This window comes from Callionymus lyra, chromosome 9 (genome assembly GCF_982586985.1).
Source record: "Callionymus lyra chromosome 9, fCalLyr1.hap1.1, whole genome shotgun sequence".
Lineage (NCBI taxonomy): Eukaryota > Metazoa > Chordata > Actinopteri > Syngnathiformes > Callionymidae > Callionymus > Callionymus lyra.
The window spans coordinates 7,515,417-7,532,726 of NC_141826.1; the positions used below are offsets into that span (position 1 = coordinate 7,515,417).

The 17,310-nt window shown below is 37.0% G+C and overlaps 1 protein-coding gene across 2 annotated transcripts in view; it reads left to right on the plus strand.

The window, feature by feature from the left end:
• The window catches only part of enox2 (ecto-NOX disulfide-thiol exchanger 2), a 161,279-nt gene that overhangs the window by 38,375 nt on the left and 105,594 nt on the right, over positions 1-17,310 (plus strand). The window contains exon 1 of one of the 2 annotated variants that reach the window (XM_087799683.1): positions 3,504-3,644. The exons of the other annotated variant lie outside the window; for it this stretch is intronic. Coding sequence (XP_087655809.1) covers positions 3,623-3,644 — 22 coding nt within the window. The 5' untranslated portion in view covers positions 3,504-3,622. Of the gene's footprint in view, positions 1-3,503; positions 3,645-17,310 lie in introns of those variants that run through there. 2 annotated transcript variants of the gene reach the window in all.

Consider the following 17,310-nt stretch of genomic DNA (forward strand, 5'->3'; position numbering starts at 1 on the left):
GCTAGTATGTGATTTCTCTACGGAGATAAATAAAGTATCTATCTATATCTCTCTCTCTCTCCATCTAGTGAGTGAAAAGTCTTCAAGTCTGAGGATTTAAAACTCATTTAAATGTCAAAGTCAAGGTTTGTTAATGTTCTTATTTTTAAAACAATTATTAACCTTTCTGAAATCATGTTTGCTGAAGCATTGGTGTGGTGGAAGTGAATCGGAAAATAGGTTGACACTGTGCATATTTGTTTTCTAACACTTCCGTGGCCTGTGAACATGAACTACACAACCTCAATTGTTTCCTCATGCATTTTTTTTTTTTCTACCAGTGACGGTGTGTCTGACTCTCGAGGCAGTTTAAAGATATTCGTGTGGGGCATCTGTGCTAGCAATTACCCAGAAGATCTTTCCCTTCATGGTTGTTTTGAAGCAGGTGAATGCAAATGTGTAAGACTGAACCGCTGTTTGGGTTACATTTACGCAATTAAATATTGCAACGAGGCAATGGCATAGTTGTGTGCTGTTCATTTAAATTGAGAAGTAAGCCATGTGAGTGTGAATGTGTTGCTGCCAGCAAGGATGTCCTCTGTCTGACACCCTTTGACAGATAATGGTGTTTATCTTGTGTAATTAACCTTTCAAAATGAAGTCACTGTTGACTGAAGACCCCAAAGCAATTCATGTCAGTTTTATTAATATCAAGTGTGACTTACAGTAGACTTGTTAGTTAGTTTTCAGCCAGGAGATTCTTGGCAAATATTCCGTACGATCTGGAATAACTTAAAAATGCGGAGAGATGTTCGATGACGGATAGGGTGCAAAGAGATGGATTATTTCCTGTGGGTGAGAGCTTGTGCTAAATCAAGTATATGCATTTTTGTTTTATGATTACTATCGATTAAACTGACATGTACTCAATGTTTTTCTGTCAAAAAAAAGGCAGACATCATCAGATGGTACGAGAAACATTACTTTTTAATTCAGTTTTCAATTCATTTAGTTGTTTTATTTACCATGTGTTTGTCTGCCTCCGCATTCCCTTTCAGATTCGGGCAAATGTGGTGTTGATTAGCCCCGAGACCCTCAGATTTCTCGTAACGCTTTTACAGCCGGATGTGAAACAGCCAGGATGGAAATTAAATCAAACACAATGGTCCGCAATCAAAAAAGCCTGGAATACATTGTTGGTTTTATACAGGTGAAGGAGTTCCAGTAACTAGGAGTCTTGTTGTGATTAGTGACAGTTTGGTACAGAGACATCAGTAATAAAGCTTTCGTATTAGTCTTTATCTGGTGAAGAAAAAGTGTAAACAAAAAGACAAACGCTCTCAGTTTACTAGTAAGTCTACTCCGGGTCACCAACGCTGAACCCTCGGGGCACATGGGTGCCCTGGAGGAGCACTTGAGGCGACCCACGAGGCTCATGATCTAAAAATAGCATTGGTCACAAAATACCTTGATGAATTAATGTGAGCAATTAAAAGTAGTTTCAAAACAAATTAAAAAATGTAAAAAATATATGTATAAAAACTCAAACTATGGCCATTTAATAAAAATAAAAACCTTCACATGTCAATAAAGTCCTTTTTTCTGACGCAGTGATGAATTGTAATGACTTTTAGAAGAAATTTGTGCTTTATTCCCTTAAAATGGCAGTTAAGCGGCAAAGGGTTTTGGTATTTTGTGCAAAAGATTTAATTATTCATACTAAAAAGTGGTCCGTGCAGTTTATGTTTTATTTAAAAAGATTGTATCAGACATGTACTAGTAACCCCATTTAATACTCTGTGACGAGGATGTAGCCCTTGGTCTTGAAGTCTTAGGCGAGTGTAGATCTTTAGACTTTTGGGATGGTCAAAGACAAAAGCAGGTGGAATTACTTCATTATAATCATATAATTATAATCAGAAGGGTGGCTACCTTAGACATGAGGGTTCCTTAGCCATACAGTAGAGACTCAGACTAGAACCACTGCTTCTTAAAAGGAAGTTATTTCGATGCCTCTGGGACTTGTTCATAACAAACTGGGAGGAGACTGCGGAAACATTGGGAAGCTATATACTAAATTTTCTTTGGAAATCTCTGTATTATTCAAGAAAATCCAACTCAATGTTCATGCTTTTCCGCTGCGTATCAAAGAGTTTTGTTCAGCCTATAAAAAGGTGAAGGCGGCAACAAACAATGTGATGTCTGCGGAGCCTAATGGAGTTGTTTGTTTTATATATTTTATTCATCCAGCAAACTGAGATGAATAAACTGGATGTCCGTTTGGTTTTACTCAGTGATGCATCTAAAAAGAAGCCATCTAAGTATATGAGTCACTTTTGCATAACCAATATAAACAGGAAGTACATGTATCATTCCTTATTTATAAATTACTTTTAATACATGGTAGTACGCAGCCAAATAATAAGACAATACGTAAATAGGAGTATTAGGTTGATGAGGCCTCATGATACAACTGAGTAGTGAAGACACTGTACCATGATATAGATGGCACTCTGAGTTTGAAAATAATGCCATGATCTAGCCAAACATAAGCAGAAAGTTCCATATCAGAATCAGAAACTTTAAGCATCAGTTTTTTTTGTGGTAGGAGTACAGAATAAATGAGTGGTCTTTCAAAATTGTGATGCTTTATCTTCACTACAAAGCTGTATCATGAGTCCTCATCAACCCATTAGTACTGTTTACAGTGTCTTCAATTCATGAAAAGTACTTTATAAATAAGGATTGACCATTTACAAATGTACAGCAAGTCATCATCAACCCATCACTAGTAAGTAGCATAACAATTAAACAACAAACAATTACACACAAAACCAGCTTTCACACAAAATATGAAATTGTATTATTCTCTACCTCTAAGATCCTTAAAACAACCCCCAAAATATCATATTAATTTCCACGTTTGAACTGTGAATACATTAGTCAATTTCAGTTAACATAGCCCAAGGATGGAAATGATGCTTTCGACTTTGTTTACATAAATGACTTAAATCTTGAAGAAAATGAGTCAACAATTTGGAAACTATGATCATTTCATGAATAAAACCCGCTGTAAGAGATGAACATCAGGACAAAATATTCCTTGTTGAGCATGCAGGTCGGTGGAGTCTTGAGGAGGGATGGGGGAATGCCTGTCGCCCACAGTCTGCATCCTTAATCGTTGGGATTCGAACCATGCGTCTCCTCCTCCAACCGGCGGAGCCGCAGAATGACACCTTGAAAGCGCAACTGTCAAAAGTTTTTATTGGGGGGGGAGGAATATTTTGCGTCGATCGCTCTGCTGCACCGCGGGGGGGGATGTCGAGGAAAATGACAGTTTAGGGAAATGTGTCGATGACGGAGAGAGAGAGAAAGAGAGAGGGAGGAAGAGAGAGGGAGATGCGAGCCGGCGACGGGAGCCTCCCGCGTCCAAACAGTTGTTTCGCGCACTAGTATTCCGGCTCCGTCGCGAGGGCGGGCGCGTCTGCCGCAGCTAAAAGGTCCCGTTTCGAGCGACTGCTCTCATTGCAGTCCAGTCTGCCGAGCAGAGTGGACTGGATCCGTCCCTCCATTCTAAGGATTTTACTTGTTCTCTCAGTCCTTAGAGGGACCTGCCGGAGCCGAATCTCGCTCTCTGTGGACAATGTTTCTCTTGCAGTACACAGGTAACGCATCTCAAGTTTTTTTTTTTTTTAAACATTTTCTACCTCCGTTATCTTTTCCCCTCATTCCCATCCTGATGTCGTGTTGCTATGGGGGTCGATGTCCAGCACGACCACTTCATTCTCAACAGTGATGCGAGGGGATGAAACAAAACAGCAGCTGACAGATGTTTTCAGCTCCTTATTGTCGGGCGTTTACTTGTGATAACGACAGGATCAACGCTTGCGTCAGAGTGTGTTTATGCCAGTTTTTGGAAGAAGAGTAAAGGTTTAATTCCTGCAGATCACAATAGAGACGTTCGAGGGATAAAGTTTAAGAATATAGAGAGAAATACGCATCTGAACATGCTGGATCTGCTGTGATGGACTCCGCATAGTATCATCTTTATTCTTATCATGCTTTCTCTGAAGTGCTTCATCTATTTTTAAGTTCTTGTCTTCACCCATTTCCATGCTTGTGATGTTAAAAAACGATTGAAGATCCCCTGGTTTGTTTGCGTTTAACATGGCTTGGATCGATTTTTTTGTTGTTGTTAAGTTGGAAATAAACATATCAGATATGGTTAACATATTCCTCCTGCGCAGAGGTGGGCAATTACATTTCCTCAGGGGCCAAATATATACTGCTACTGTTAACCAATAGAAGGAAGGGACAAATAAAGTATGGAATATGATAACCTTCTTAAATGAGCTTTTAATCTTATTGTATATTATTCCTAAAAAAGTCATTTTATTTATTATTATAATTTGAAAACAAAAAAACAACGTTTATTATTATGCCTTTAAAAAGGGTATGTTATTCAATCTATAATCATTTAAATTCATTTATAGAATATGATGTCAAAGTTCTAGGAAAAATACCACACTCACAAAAAAAGGAAGAAGGAAATGAGGAGAGGGGTTTTCCAACAAATGGCTTTAACAAGCAAAATGAAAGATGTAGATGTATGTAAGATAGTCATCGTAAACAATTCTAAATGTTTTTTACAGAATTATTTTGATCTCTTTTGATGTGGGCAGCTTAGATGAAGAGAAAGGGCTAAGATATGTGTAATGTCAATGTCTGATCATATACGAATTTAAGATAACGTAATAGATCTGTCATTTTAAATCAACAATCTCTATTTCCTCGATGTCAATAGTGGCCTCTGCTGCCACAAGTGTGTCAGGACTATATACAGGTATAGTATGTCAAACTAGTATCTTAGATGACTTTATGTTCACAGCATGTCATTTCTTTTGACAGTGAATTTGATTCGCTTTAAAAAAAATCACTTGGGTTCTGTATAAATGTCTCTTGCGCTCACAGTTGGATCAGTTTTTGCTTGATAATTAGATCAATGTATCAAAGTATTTTTTTCAAATGACGCCGATTCAACTTTTAAACTTCACTTAAATCAAGCTGTTCAATCAGCGTATCCTCGTTCATGTTCCAATGGAGTACAGCAAGATGCCCACTTTGGACAGCTAATCTTGATTAAGTGTGAAAACTACTTGACAGTTGTGTGACTCTTGAAATTGCCATCAACTGTCAATCACGGAAATAACTAGCACATGTTGAGCTTTAGGTTCGCGTATAAGCTTTAAGGATGTGAAAAGCTGCACGCTGAGAGTCATTTAAACTGGATTTCTTTCGGCTCTTTCAACATATCTGTATTCTTAAAACTCAGAAGATGTGAGTTTCCAGGAGAGATAACACTCATTGATACTGACCATTCCTATCTCTGATGGCTTTTAGTGTCTTGGGTATGTTGATGTATTACCTAATACACCCGTATACAGGCAAATCTGACATAATTGTGATTTCCACCAAAAAATCTCCCTTGGCTGTTCTGCTGGCTTAATAAGTATGTATTGTAAAGGTCACCCCATATCAATTGTATTGTGACTGACCTTTTCTGATTGACTGAAAGAATCTGCTTTCCCAACCTGGCCATGCTTGTCTTCAAACTTCAAATGAAGATAAGTAGCATGTGGGATAAACTCTACTTCTATAAAGTCTTTGAAGTCATTATTTTAATGGTTGAGTGTGGTCAATGTTAGTTCTGTTTGTCCACGTTTGTTTACGAAGAAGCACAAGTGCATTGTAAATCAAACTGAGTAGGGTTGAGTGCATCCACATGACAACTGGGAAAGGAGAGGTTTTCAAACACACTGTGTACCTTCAAACAATTGTGGCCGCTCTGATCAATAAGTACATCTTCATACTGCCTTTAATGGTGCAGGGAGATGATCTCTTCTATAGCACACATCCTTTAAAGGTTGCTCATAGAGTACTTGAGAGGGAGCTTTTGTATTTCAACTCACTTTGGCTTTGCTGTATCTGACTGCAGAACAGATCAAGACTCAGAATGGGGAAAGATGACTGTACAATACCCTGTAATTAGGCACTTTTTGCACACTCAAAACTTATAATTGGTTTTGCCTGACCACATGTGGTCTTGAGTATTTTGCATGGCTCTCGCTAGAATGTCATGGCAACACGTCAGCGCAAAAAGAAATGAGGTTGTGGAAATGTGGTAACACAAAAAAGGCCTCGTCAATGAGAGTCTATATTTAGTGTGCCACGAACCATTGGGATTGGTTTTGGATTGAAACTATGGCTGCACATAATTTAACTGTTAAATTACTTAAGGAACTTGTGAAATTGTATTCATTGTCTGAAAACAGATGTTATGATATGGTGTTACATAATCCACTGTTTAAATTAGTTTGTTATTGGAAGTAGAGTGCCCATCTGCTCATTACATGGTAGATTATCATGTGGATTTTCCATAGTCTTTGTATGAAACCAGAATCTTTTGGTTCAACACATATCGAGGCAAACACATTAATAGCCTTATTGACAATTTCTGGGTTTCCGTTGAGACTTCTTAGCGAAATGTTAAAAGTACTGATACCGTGACCCATATCAGGTCAGTTTTGTATACGATGATGACCAAACATTAAAGTTTAAATTCTGTCACTCTTAAACCACCTGGAAATTTGCGGACAGTATCAATGCATGCTAATCATAAATAATGTAGTGCCACTAGTGAAATAAAGTCCAGGTTTAAAAGCTTTTACGTTTCTTTTTTTTATACGTTGAAAAAAGGTGGCTGAATACAACAACAAAACATAAATTAATTTAATTTGAACAGACAAATTATGGAGTACCTGAACAAACAAATGTGTTTGAGGTATCCCCTGGCTTGCCTCTGGGTCAAGGTGACTTCCGCCACTGCATATGTATTTCTGGACCCATAAATAAAAATACTGACTGGTGTTTTCCAAAGGTGTCCAGGCAGGGGACACGTGGTGAATGAATAGCTGTAAAACGGGTGTAATATGGTTGAATTCCCCATTTATTCCAACCAAAGAACTTTTGAGGATCAGCTGAGTCAGCAGTCGCCGCTTAAGCCCCAGTCATGCACAGAGGAGCTGTTGGAGCTTGGCAGTGTGAGGAGAGTGTTCTGGAGACTTCCAGCCATATCGGTGACAGAGCTCCTCATTTCTAATCACTTTCGCGATAAGAGACCCCCACACAGGGAAACCCCGAAATCAGAGTTAAAGACCCTGCAACAGAAAGTTCGGTTGCCGCATGATTTATAATCCACTTTATTTTTCTCTGCTTGCTCCGTTTGAGCGTACTTTGAGCCTGGATTGTGTCCTAAGTGCTGCCGTGTTAAACCCTGCTGACATTCTCTTTAAACTTCTGAGAAAACGTAAGCCTTGAGAAGAAAGACGATTACGCTGTTCACTTCGAGATTTGGTATACATCTTTTCTACATTTCTTAAAATGTCTTAAAAGCGCAAATTTCTGCAGAACTTGTTCGTAAAAAGTGGAGCTGAGAAGAAATGCCCATGAGCAAGAGAATGATGTTGGTATTTTTGAGTGATTCTACAAATAGCACCTAATAAATCTGTACTAAACATGGCTCCTATTATGTCGGAGCCATGATGAGTTAAGCTTTCTCTCGGCTGGGAACCACACGAAGAGACGCAGCAGCAATTAAAAACACATCTAACAATTTGATTCTTTAATTTGCAGATTCTAATAAACTCAGACATCTGATCCAAGCTCCTGGTATCTAATTCTGTCTCTCTGTCAGCTGAGGAGGTCCTTGCATCTGGTATAGAACTTGTTTTTTCCAAGCACAAAACCATAATTAGAACAGTTTAATATCTCCCGTTATGGTTAAAAGGATGTGTCAGCCAACTGAAGTCAGAGATAGAAAGTAATTGACAAATTCCTTGAATTATTTCTACTTTAAAAAATTGTCCCAGTAAATTAAAAGTGTATGCAATACCAAAATAGTGACTTATTTTTTGCCATCTCTAGTGTCACAGGATCATCTACATAGTGAGTTTTTTTTGCTTACAGTTAACAAATAACTGATGTGAAATACCAGCTTATGTGTCATTAAAAATAACCAAGTGTCCGGTTATTTGTGACTGTTTTTTAACACTTACATTGAATTTCTCCAGACTCAGCAACATTTTTTGGACACCATACCTAGCAAACCAGTGGGACTTGCTTGTTTATTACTTTTCATTCCTACACTTATAGGCATGTCCCCTTTCAAAACAAAAACAGTGGCTGCTGCAAATGTTGTGTTTGTTGTGTTTTAGTGTTTGTTTTTGAACGTATTTGATAGGCCATGTCAGGGTTGTCGCAATACCAAAGATTACAGTATTCAATACCAATACGAGAACATTTTATTTCCATACTTCGATACTACTAGTTAAAATAAAGAAGCCTTACTTTGAAGTACTAAACTTTATTTAGTGAAGAAAACGAACAATCAATCATTTCACATTCAAAAGGTGGTGATGGTGACATTGTTTTCCATATAGATGCAAATTACAGAGGGAAACATTTGTCATATACATGTGAAAAATAATTCACAAAACTTAAAACTACTATACATTCAAACAGTGTAGATGAACAATTTTTAAACCTTATCGGTACTAAACTATTGGTTCTTGTGACAACCCTTCACGTCGTTTTGAACTAAGTTACACAAATGTATTTTTAAACTTAAATCATAATTATGGTTTGTCATTTTTCCACCACGATTCTCAAAGGTACTTATTAGTATGGTTTGAGGTGATCATTAAAGGGATGAACCAGAGTGTACTTGAAAGCACATTTAAATACCAAAGCACGACTTAATAGTTGTCATTTCCTAGTTCAAGTTCAAGTTCTTTTATAGACAAATTCCTTCAAAGTGATAAAAGCTTTTGTAGTTTTCCTGGCCACGCTGGGTCACCAAATCAATGTCTTTATGCGAATGATAATTCATAGGGTTTCTATTATTATCTTCTATACTCCCCTGCCTGGAGACAACATCTCAAATAAAATATCAGAAGATGTTTGCCGGCGTTTCTTTCAATTGTAAACACAAGCAGTTTCCCAATTACTTTTTTATTATATGGCTCAATGATTCTATTCTTTAGATATGTTGCTTCGTGAAACAAAGATTTGGGTCTTTTTACACATTCTATTTTTGATTAAAAAATGTAGGTTATCTATATAGTTTTTCAAAAAATAATTGTACACACAGTGCAAAGTTTTCCTGAAAGTAGATTTCGATTCTCAAAGCAGTCACAACATGATTTATGTTACACACCATTCAGTGCTACTAAAATGTTCCCACAGTGGGGATATGGAATGCAGCTTTTCAAATAAAGTCCTGCTCTCTGGTGAAACATGGGGAGCAGATGAGGACAGAAGCTGGTCTGTTCCTCTGACAAGTCGGTACTGTGGAGCCGAAGCCCGTTGGGAAATCTTTATGTGTATGAATTATATCCCCATTTGAGCAAATTAGATTCTTAGACCTCTCGCACAATACAGGTAATTACATTTTGTTATCAAATATTGTGAATTCTGCACTGCAGTGTCTGTGTTTCGGGGTGTTGTTTTCGAACGGTGCCAAAAGAAGAAAACAAAAGTAGAGCAGCAAGTATGATCGATGACCAGAGGGATATAGTACTGATCTACAGCAGAAAATTTACCTGCGTCCACAGCTGCTTAAGAAATTGGATTTCAATACTTTTTGCCTTCATGTCGGATGATAAATTACCGGTCTGATCCCAACTTTTATTGGTATGCAAGTTGAACTTGTAGGCTTTTCTGGCTGTGTAACTTGGCGATAAAAGGAATTTATTGCAGGAAAACCAAGACATTTACAACCCTTTGCCTTTTTTCCTATGCTTATAAAACACCCCAACATTGCGATGTAAAACATAGGGTTTGGAAGGATGAGACCGTGTTTCGACAGTGTTCAGAGAGTGTTTGTCTGGCAACTAACCATTACTCTTGGATAATAGAGACTGAGTGCTTAAGTTTATGGAGCTTTTTCACTTTTGGAGGAAGAAGTGTCTAACAGGATGGTAGAGAGGTATAATAAGTGGTTTAGCTGTTGGCTCTGAGTTTTTTTGAGTCACTGAAAATATATTTAAGGTATAAGTGATACATGCCGAAATTAGCTTTTACCTCTTCCCAATGATAATTTTAATTACTCTTGTAAGTAAATGGAAGATGAATAGAATGTCTTCTCCATCTATTATCAATAAGTACATTCCTTTCAAATATGCTGCTCATTTTTGAGTCTTTTCTGTTTGTTTTAAATTGTTATCTTCAGAAATGTGAGTTCTATATTTTTGTTTTCCAGTTTACACTGAAGCTGGTTGAGGTTAATGGGGTATTTTCCTTCCATTTCAGTGAAAGAAGAAACTTTTGAAATTTAATTTCAACGGCTCTCAAAGGTCGGTTGTAAGCCCTCAATGGCATCTCTGTGCTTGCTTGTTTACTGCTATGAAGTCGGACCCCAGCTGTTGGATAAATGCAATGTTTTTTTGGCACGCCACAGGTTTAAACTTGCCGGTATTAGTTTTGATCCATTTCTCGCCTCCTCCGTTCACTTTCTGAATCATTAGAGGGCAGCAGTTTGAAGTGGAGTCATACGACGCACGGTTGCATTTGATGTAAGGAATGTAATTTGCTGCTGGGTTCTTTAAATTATAGTCTTGTCTACTTTAGCACTTTGGAATGTCAGCAGAGTTCAACAGCAGGGCAGTGATTACTTTCTCTGGGTTTGCAGCGAGCTTTGAATACATAATTACATTACTTAGTTTATTTTTTCATGTTTTTCACAATTTGAATCAATCATTTGCCCTCTTAAAAACCAAACTTTCCTTTCATGATTCTTTTTAAGAAGGCAACTTCAGCAGACCCCCGCTCAATATCGCCCTACCCCCCTTTGAGTGAGTGTTGGTGGACTTTCGAAAGTTAATCTGAAACAGTCACTAAAACGTACCAGTGAAAATAAACTGCTCCTTGAATGCCAATAAATAGTAAATGCCAATATTTAAATTTTGTGAACCTGTTATAAAATTGCTTAAGTTAATGTTTAAGAATAATTGACTCAAAATATTTAAAAACCTGTACAAAAAAGTCACTTTGACCAAAAAAGTCCAGCTAGAATTTCTCTAGGTCTGACCAACCTGTCAATTTAGTGTGATCAATAACTTGATTAACCTTGTAACCTGTTGGTTTGTTTATGCTCTGCAGAGGTGTAAACTTTTATTATTTCTTCTTTTTCTATTGTTAATTCAATCTTCTCTTTTTCTTAATATTAGTTTTACAGTATATCTGTAATTGTTTTAACTTTACACTCTTTTTGTGTAACATACTCCTTACAGCTACAATTCTCTGTGTGAAATCAGAAACTGAAGAATATTGTCACCTCTTCTCTTTGTCGCTTGTGTCGAAAACTATACGGCATAAATCTGTGGATTGTGACAATCTGTGTTTGCCACCTTCACGTGTAGTTTCTTTGTTAGTGCCTCAAAAGCAAAGCTTTTACTTGATATTTTATTGATTGAATGCTTTTTATAAGTAATTTAAAGTTGTTTTTTTCCCATTTGCTAGTTCTAAACGGAGCCTGGCACATGAAGTCAAAATATAGATTTTTTTTTTTCTCTTAAAATTAAGTTGGACCTCTATTGTACTCATAAATATGTGTCTGTTTGTACAAAACTTTCTTTTAATTTAAATATTTACATTAGAAAATGTACTTAAGCCCCGCCCACTTTATTTTCTAGAGATTAAATCTTGTTTACCATGACCCCACCCACTCTGCTGTGATTGGTCAAGCATCAAGGTTCGTCACTGCTCATCATCAATCCCAGAAGTCTCTACCTCCAAGGGATTGTTGTATGTATAAAAGTTGGGCATGATTACAGCTGGCTTGAGGCAGAGCCCATAACAAATCAGTTTCGTAACCTCTTGTTCGCCGAGATTTGAGAAGGGGGAGAACTTTATAAAGTGACGACTTAAAAACATGGTCATGATGAGGGACTTGCTGCATCTTGGAGAGGAAGACTTCAACATTTGAAACATTTGAGTAAAACAGGAGAATTAGGTTTTCATCACATTAAAACAACTTCTCTTCACTGAAAGAGTCTGAATTGAAAATCTAAGTGAAAGTCAAAAGTGCATTTTTCTTTCAACAGCTCAGAGTCGTATTAGCTGTTCTGCGACTGTTGGCTCTTTCATAGCCAAGGATGAGGGGGAAGTGCACCTATATTTTGTGCTTGATAAGTGACTGTGTCTTGCATATCATTGCTATGTAGCCTACATTGAAAGATACAACCAAATCAAGTGTTGTCTTTCTATAGATTAATTGATGCGTGATGAGGTGTATTTTATTATGTAGGTGAAAATATATGCTTGAGTGTGTTAAGCTTGACATTTGTGAAACTGAAAAAAACGTCCTTCGTGGGAAGTGTGGTCTGCGTCATAAACAATTACATTTCCTGAACTCTGTTTGACCCTTTGTTGCTTTCCTCAATAGACATATTGCTTCGCTTCGATATTTTTGCTTATTTTTATTTCATTTTCATAGAGCAGAAACCGTTATTTGGATCATCCCACCTTCATGGTGACTGGCAGTCAAAGTCCTGGCGTCCTCCTTAAGGACAAATGCTGACAGCAGGCTTAACATCAGGGCACCAAACACAGCCATTACAGACAGGAAGGTAATTGGATTCACAAATCAGCCATGACTCTGGGTTTTATAGTGCCACTGGGCTTTATGGATCATATTTCAGACACTGTGAGCAGTTTCTCAGCAGTGGCCCGGTGGTAATGAGAAGCTGATGCAAGAGAGGCCGCAGTAAACATTTTAGTTTTTCACCTTTGGTTCATCTGGTCATCGGGAAAGTCCCCGAAATTCATCTCCACCAATATGAATCCGTAGTGACTCTTAATTGAACACTTTAGTTGGAATTCTTGGAGTTATTTAGGTGTTTTGCCTCTAAAAAACTGCAACAATTTATAGAATTGAGATATCAAGTATTATAAAGAAAGGTTAGTATACAGCTTTTGTTGATTTCAATGCATAGATAAATTCAAACAGAACGGAAAACAAATGGAAAAATATATTTAAAAATATAAAGCCTCCTAATACTAGCATTTAAACACACAACCTTAAAAAAAAGCCACATAATCTATTTTAATCACCATGTGTTATATTTTCCATCATTCTTTTGCACTAGCATTACAATAGATACTCCAAGTCATGCCTCCTGGGCGAGTCGTCAAGTATTTCCAGAGCTCTGTTGTGTGTCAGAATTCTACCTTATTCAATAAGTGGGAGCTTCAGCTTGTTAGGGAGGTCTTTGGACCGAACAACAGCTCCAAGAACATTTCAACAGGTTCCTGGTGCAGATGCTATGATTCACCGTAGCACAGATAAACATCAGCACCAGACAAACGCAGGGTCCCCTGAGACGTTTTGTATTCCTTGAAGCGTTCATCAATACATGTAGCCTAAGTCCGATTTAAAGGTTTACCTGGCCTTACATTTTCAAATCAAGGTTATATTACTATTAAATAACAGCAGTGATGAGTGTGTCTGTAACATGTCATCAACATAAATCAACAACATGTGTTTGTGTCGACGCCTCAACTGTGTGTGCCAGGAAAATCACAAGAATGATGAACTTTCCTCCCCAAGGCAATCGCTGCTTCTTACTTACCGATTTCTTCAAGAGATGATGTTTCTGGATCGTTTGCAGAATGTGACTCGGGCTTAATTGAGTACGACACATTTAAAGCAGCAGAACTATTGTGAAATTTCGAAGAAGCAACAACAAATTTAGGGTTAGGTCTATTATCATCAGATGCTATTATGAGGGTCTCTTTACACGCGTGGTTGACCATATATCTACAAAACAAAATTTGACAAAACAATCTTTGAAAGCAGTTGGACACAGCTGTATACTATCCACTATTCATCAGTCATCACCGTGATCACACAGGATTATTCCTTTAAATGTGGAGAGCGTAATGATTGCTGCCATCTAGTCACCAGAAGTTTAATTTCAACACCAAAATCAAATGAAAAGCTGTAAATATTATCCTGTTAATTGTATATAAATATTTCTTGCACATTTTTAATATATAGTTTACATAAAATAACATATATTTTTGGGACATTTTTGCTCTTAAAAATCTTTGGCTCACTTAATGTTGTGTAGAGGTATACACTGATTTTGCTAGTTTATGGTTTGGCAAAAAAACAAAAAATGTCTTACATATCTCTTTTCTATTGTAAAAAAATAGTTGTATGTAAAAATGATGACAAGAAGGCAAATTGAATTATCACATTGTTGGCTCATCAAATTGATTTTTGGCTAACAAAATGACATAACATTGCAAAATGAAATTTAACCTCTGTTATATAATGTAACAATAGACATAACCACATTTTAAATATGTATTATAAAACCAAAGTTGAATGCTTTACATAAATATTAATAAACTGGTATCGATACTTCCGATAATGAGTATCGGATCTGGTATCAATACATATTTTATATACTTTTGACAACCCAAGTTTATACACATCTATAGTGTTATGGTATGGTTATGATTATAGTAATAACATGTATTTAGATATAAACTTCCAGACATGCAGTGCTCACAAAGTGCTTTAAGAAATAGCAGAATTAAAAAGATGTTTCATTTCAAAACGACATACTACAATAAGTGCAGCAACAATAATAACAACAATATTGTAGAAGACAAGATAAATTATGTGAGTTGTTGGTGATTCCAGGTTATATCGGTAAATGTTTTAACTTTTTTTTTAAATCAACGTATTAATCATCGATTTAATTCCTTGCTGAGACTTTCATCCCTTTATGAACTGCTTGGACTGATCTGCCTATGACGTAACTACGTACCTGATTATAAAAGAAGTGGCTTGATGTGATAGAAAGTATTCATCTAACATAAAAAATCAATCTACCAAGGATGACACTTTCTTATAACATTCATTTATTCCTTTAAAAAAGATTGGTGACCCAACTCATTAATCAAGATTTAACTGTGACTGTGTGTCTTTAAAAACAACAACAACAACAACATCTATAGTTGCATGACAGAGGCTTCAATTGTTTGACTCGTCTTGGTAATTAAAATGGGGAGGTCTGCTCGGTGAATGCCGCTTCCAGGCTTAGTTTCTCTCCCCTGAGCTTCTCATAAGGCCAGATAATTAATGGTGGAGTGGCAGGAGAGCCTGCAGACTCTGTTAATAGTAGGGATTCATCTTGTTTACTCAACTTACTTCATGTTACCCTTTTCAGAGCTGGGCTTTCATTACTGTGGTGGTCTTGGATATCTGGTGTCTCATTGGCACATCGCATGGTGACAGCTTATTAAGAAGACATTAATATTCTCAGCTTGGATGTATCCATCATCCTAATTGTTTCCCTGCATCGCTTTTTGTCTGTTAGATGGATTACAAGAGCACATTTTAAGAGGCATCATTCACCACTGCTACATTGTTCATCAAAGTTAACGTGGCCCGTGTAAATCGATGTTTCTGAAAATATGGTAACGAGGTTACATAGTGTGGATTGTCCAGGGTCCAACTGTTTTTGCCAACACACTGGTGTTCATTGCTGTTGGGGATAATTGATGCCTTTTCTATGATTTAGGGGAATTTATGTAGGTAGAAACCACTGGTTGTTTTGCAAATGAAAATATTATTGATCACATTCGCAAACTTTAAAACATTTTCTGTATGATTTGTAAAAGATATAAAACACCAGATTTCTGTTAATTTCATTTAATTACAAAAAAACCTTTTTTTGATATGGTTTTTAATCAAGATTCAACTTAAGGGTTGAAAGAAAAGTGCATTTTTAGTTTTTTTTATTAGTGTTTAACCGTTCAATATATTTTAAGATGACGTTTGATACATATTTACATGCTACGAACATTTGGTATTCTATGGAATTCTTGGCTCCTTTCCAGATTTCCACTGGCAGCCAGTGAAGAGATTTAAGGATCCGATAAATGTGAGTTCTTCTACTAGAGCGGGTCAGAGTTCTGATTTAATTGCAGGCGTGACAGCTCCTTCTTGTTAAGACATAATAACAAACTGTTACAATAGTACAAACAAGAAGACACAAACGCATGGATTATAAGGTCCAGATCATACTCTGACAACGTTTTCCTAAATTTAGAGATTTTTCTCAGTTGAAGGAAACAGTTTCTGGTCAGTTTTCTGTAATGTTGAACGAGAGACATGTCTCTAAAAACTCATCACTGCATTTATATTTGTTACAAACGATGTCTCTTACGTGAACATCCACTGTTACCATTTTTATTTGATAGAACATTTGAAATTCAAGCCAGTTATATAGCATCTTAATTCAAAATGTTTTGCAATCGGAACGCTCAACAAATGTTTATTTATTCCCAGCAAGAGATTTGTATCATACTGTGTCGTGCCCGAAGAAGTTGGTTTGTAACGAGAGATGTACCAAAAGTAGGAACTGTTTGTATGAGGAGCTTACTGCTCAAATTCAGCCGATGGCAAGATGGTTTTCAAAAGGCTTTAAAGAGCAGACCTGTCACCATCAGTCTCCTGGCCGGACCAGACACTCGTTAGCCAACAGTGAACCAAGTGAACTGGAAGGATGGAGACACTTCCTCAGCATCACTCAGGAAAAATACACATTTAATGAAGCAAATCAATTTTGCCAAAATAGATGGCTGAAGTGACAACAAGGTGGGATGAACACCTAAGGGTGTTAGGGTTTGTTTAGCAGCTGTGTGGGCGAAGTCAGTGTGAAATTGCTTTTCTGTGGATGAGTGACGTGCTGCACACATTTTCAATATCTTTGTTTGGTGCTGGGCCTGTTAAAAGAGTGAAAACGGTTGTTGTCTGGAAAATGGGCTGTATTTTTGCTACTGACAGACAACGTACGTGACTATGGGAAGTTTTGGGACATCTGGGAAAAACTAAAGATACAGCGGACTCCAAGTTCACAGTTGTGTTGAAGCCCAAAGAACGGATGTGCAGTAGATAGTAGGGGTGTGTATTGGCAACAATTGGCAAAACAATACCTATCATGAAACGGGGACAACATTATAATATATTGCGATGTATTGTAATACTGTAGGAACAAGAATAGAGTTGTAGTATTGTCCAAATACTTGACTCTGTTGTGGCAAAATTTACAGATAACTTTACTCTTAAAAAAAGTTGTAACTGTCAAATATCAATACAGTATAGTGAAAAAAGGGACCGCGACATACCACCATTTCCATACGTTCCCTACAACCCTAAAAACGAATATAAAAAAGTTCATTTTGTTATGTAAACAT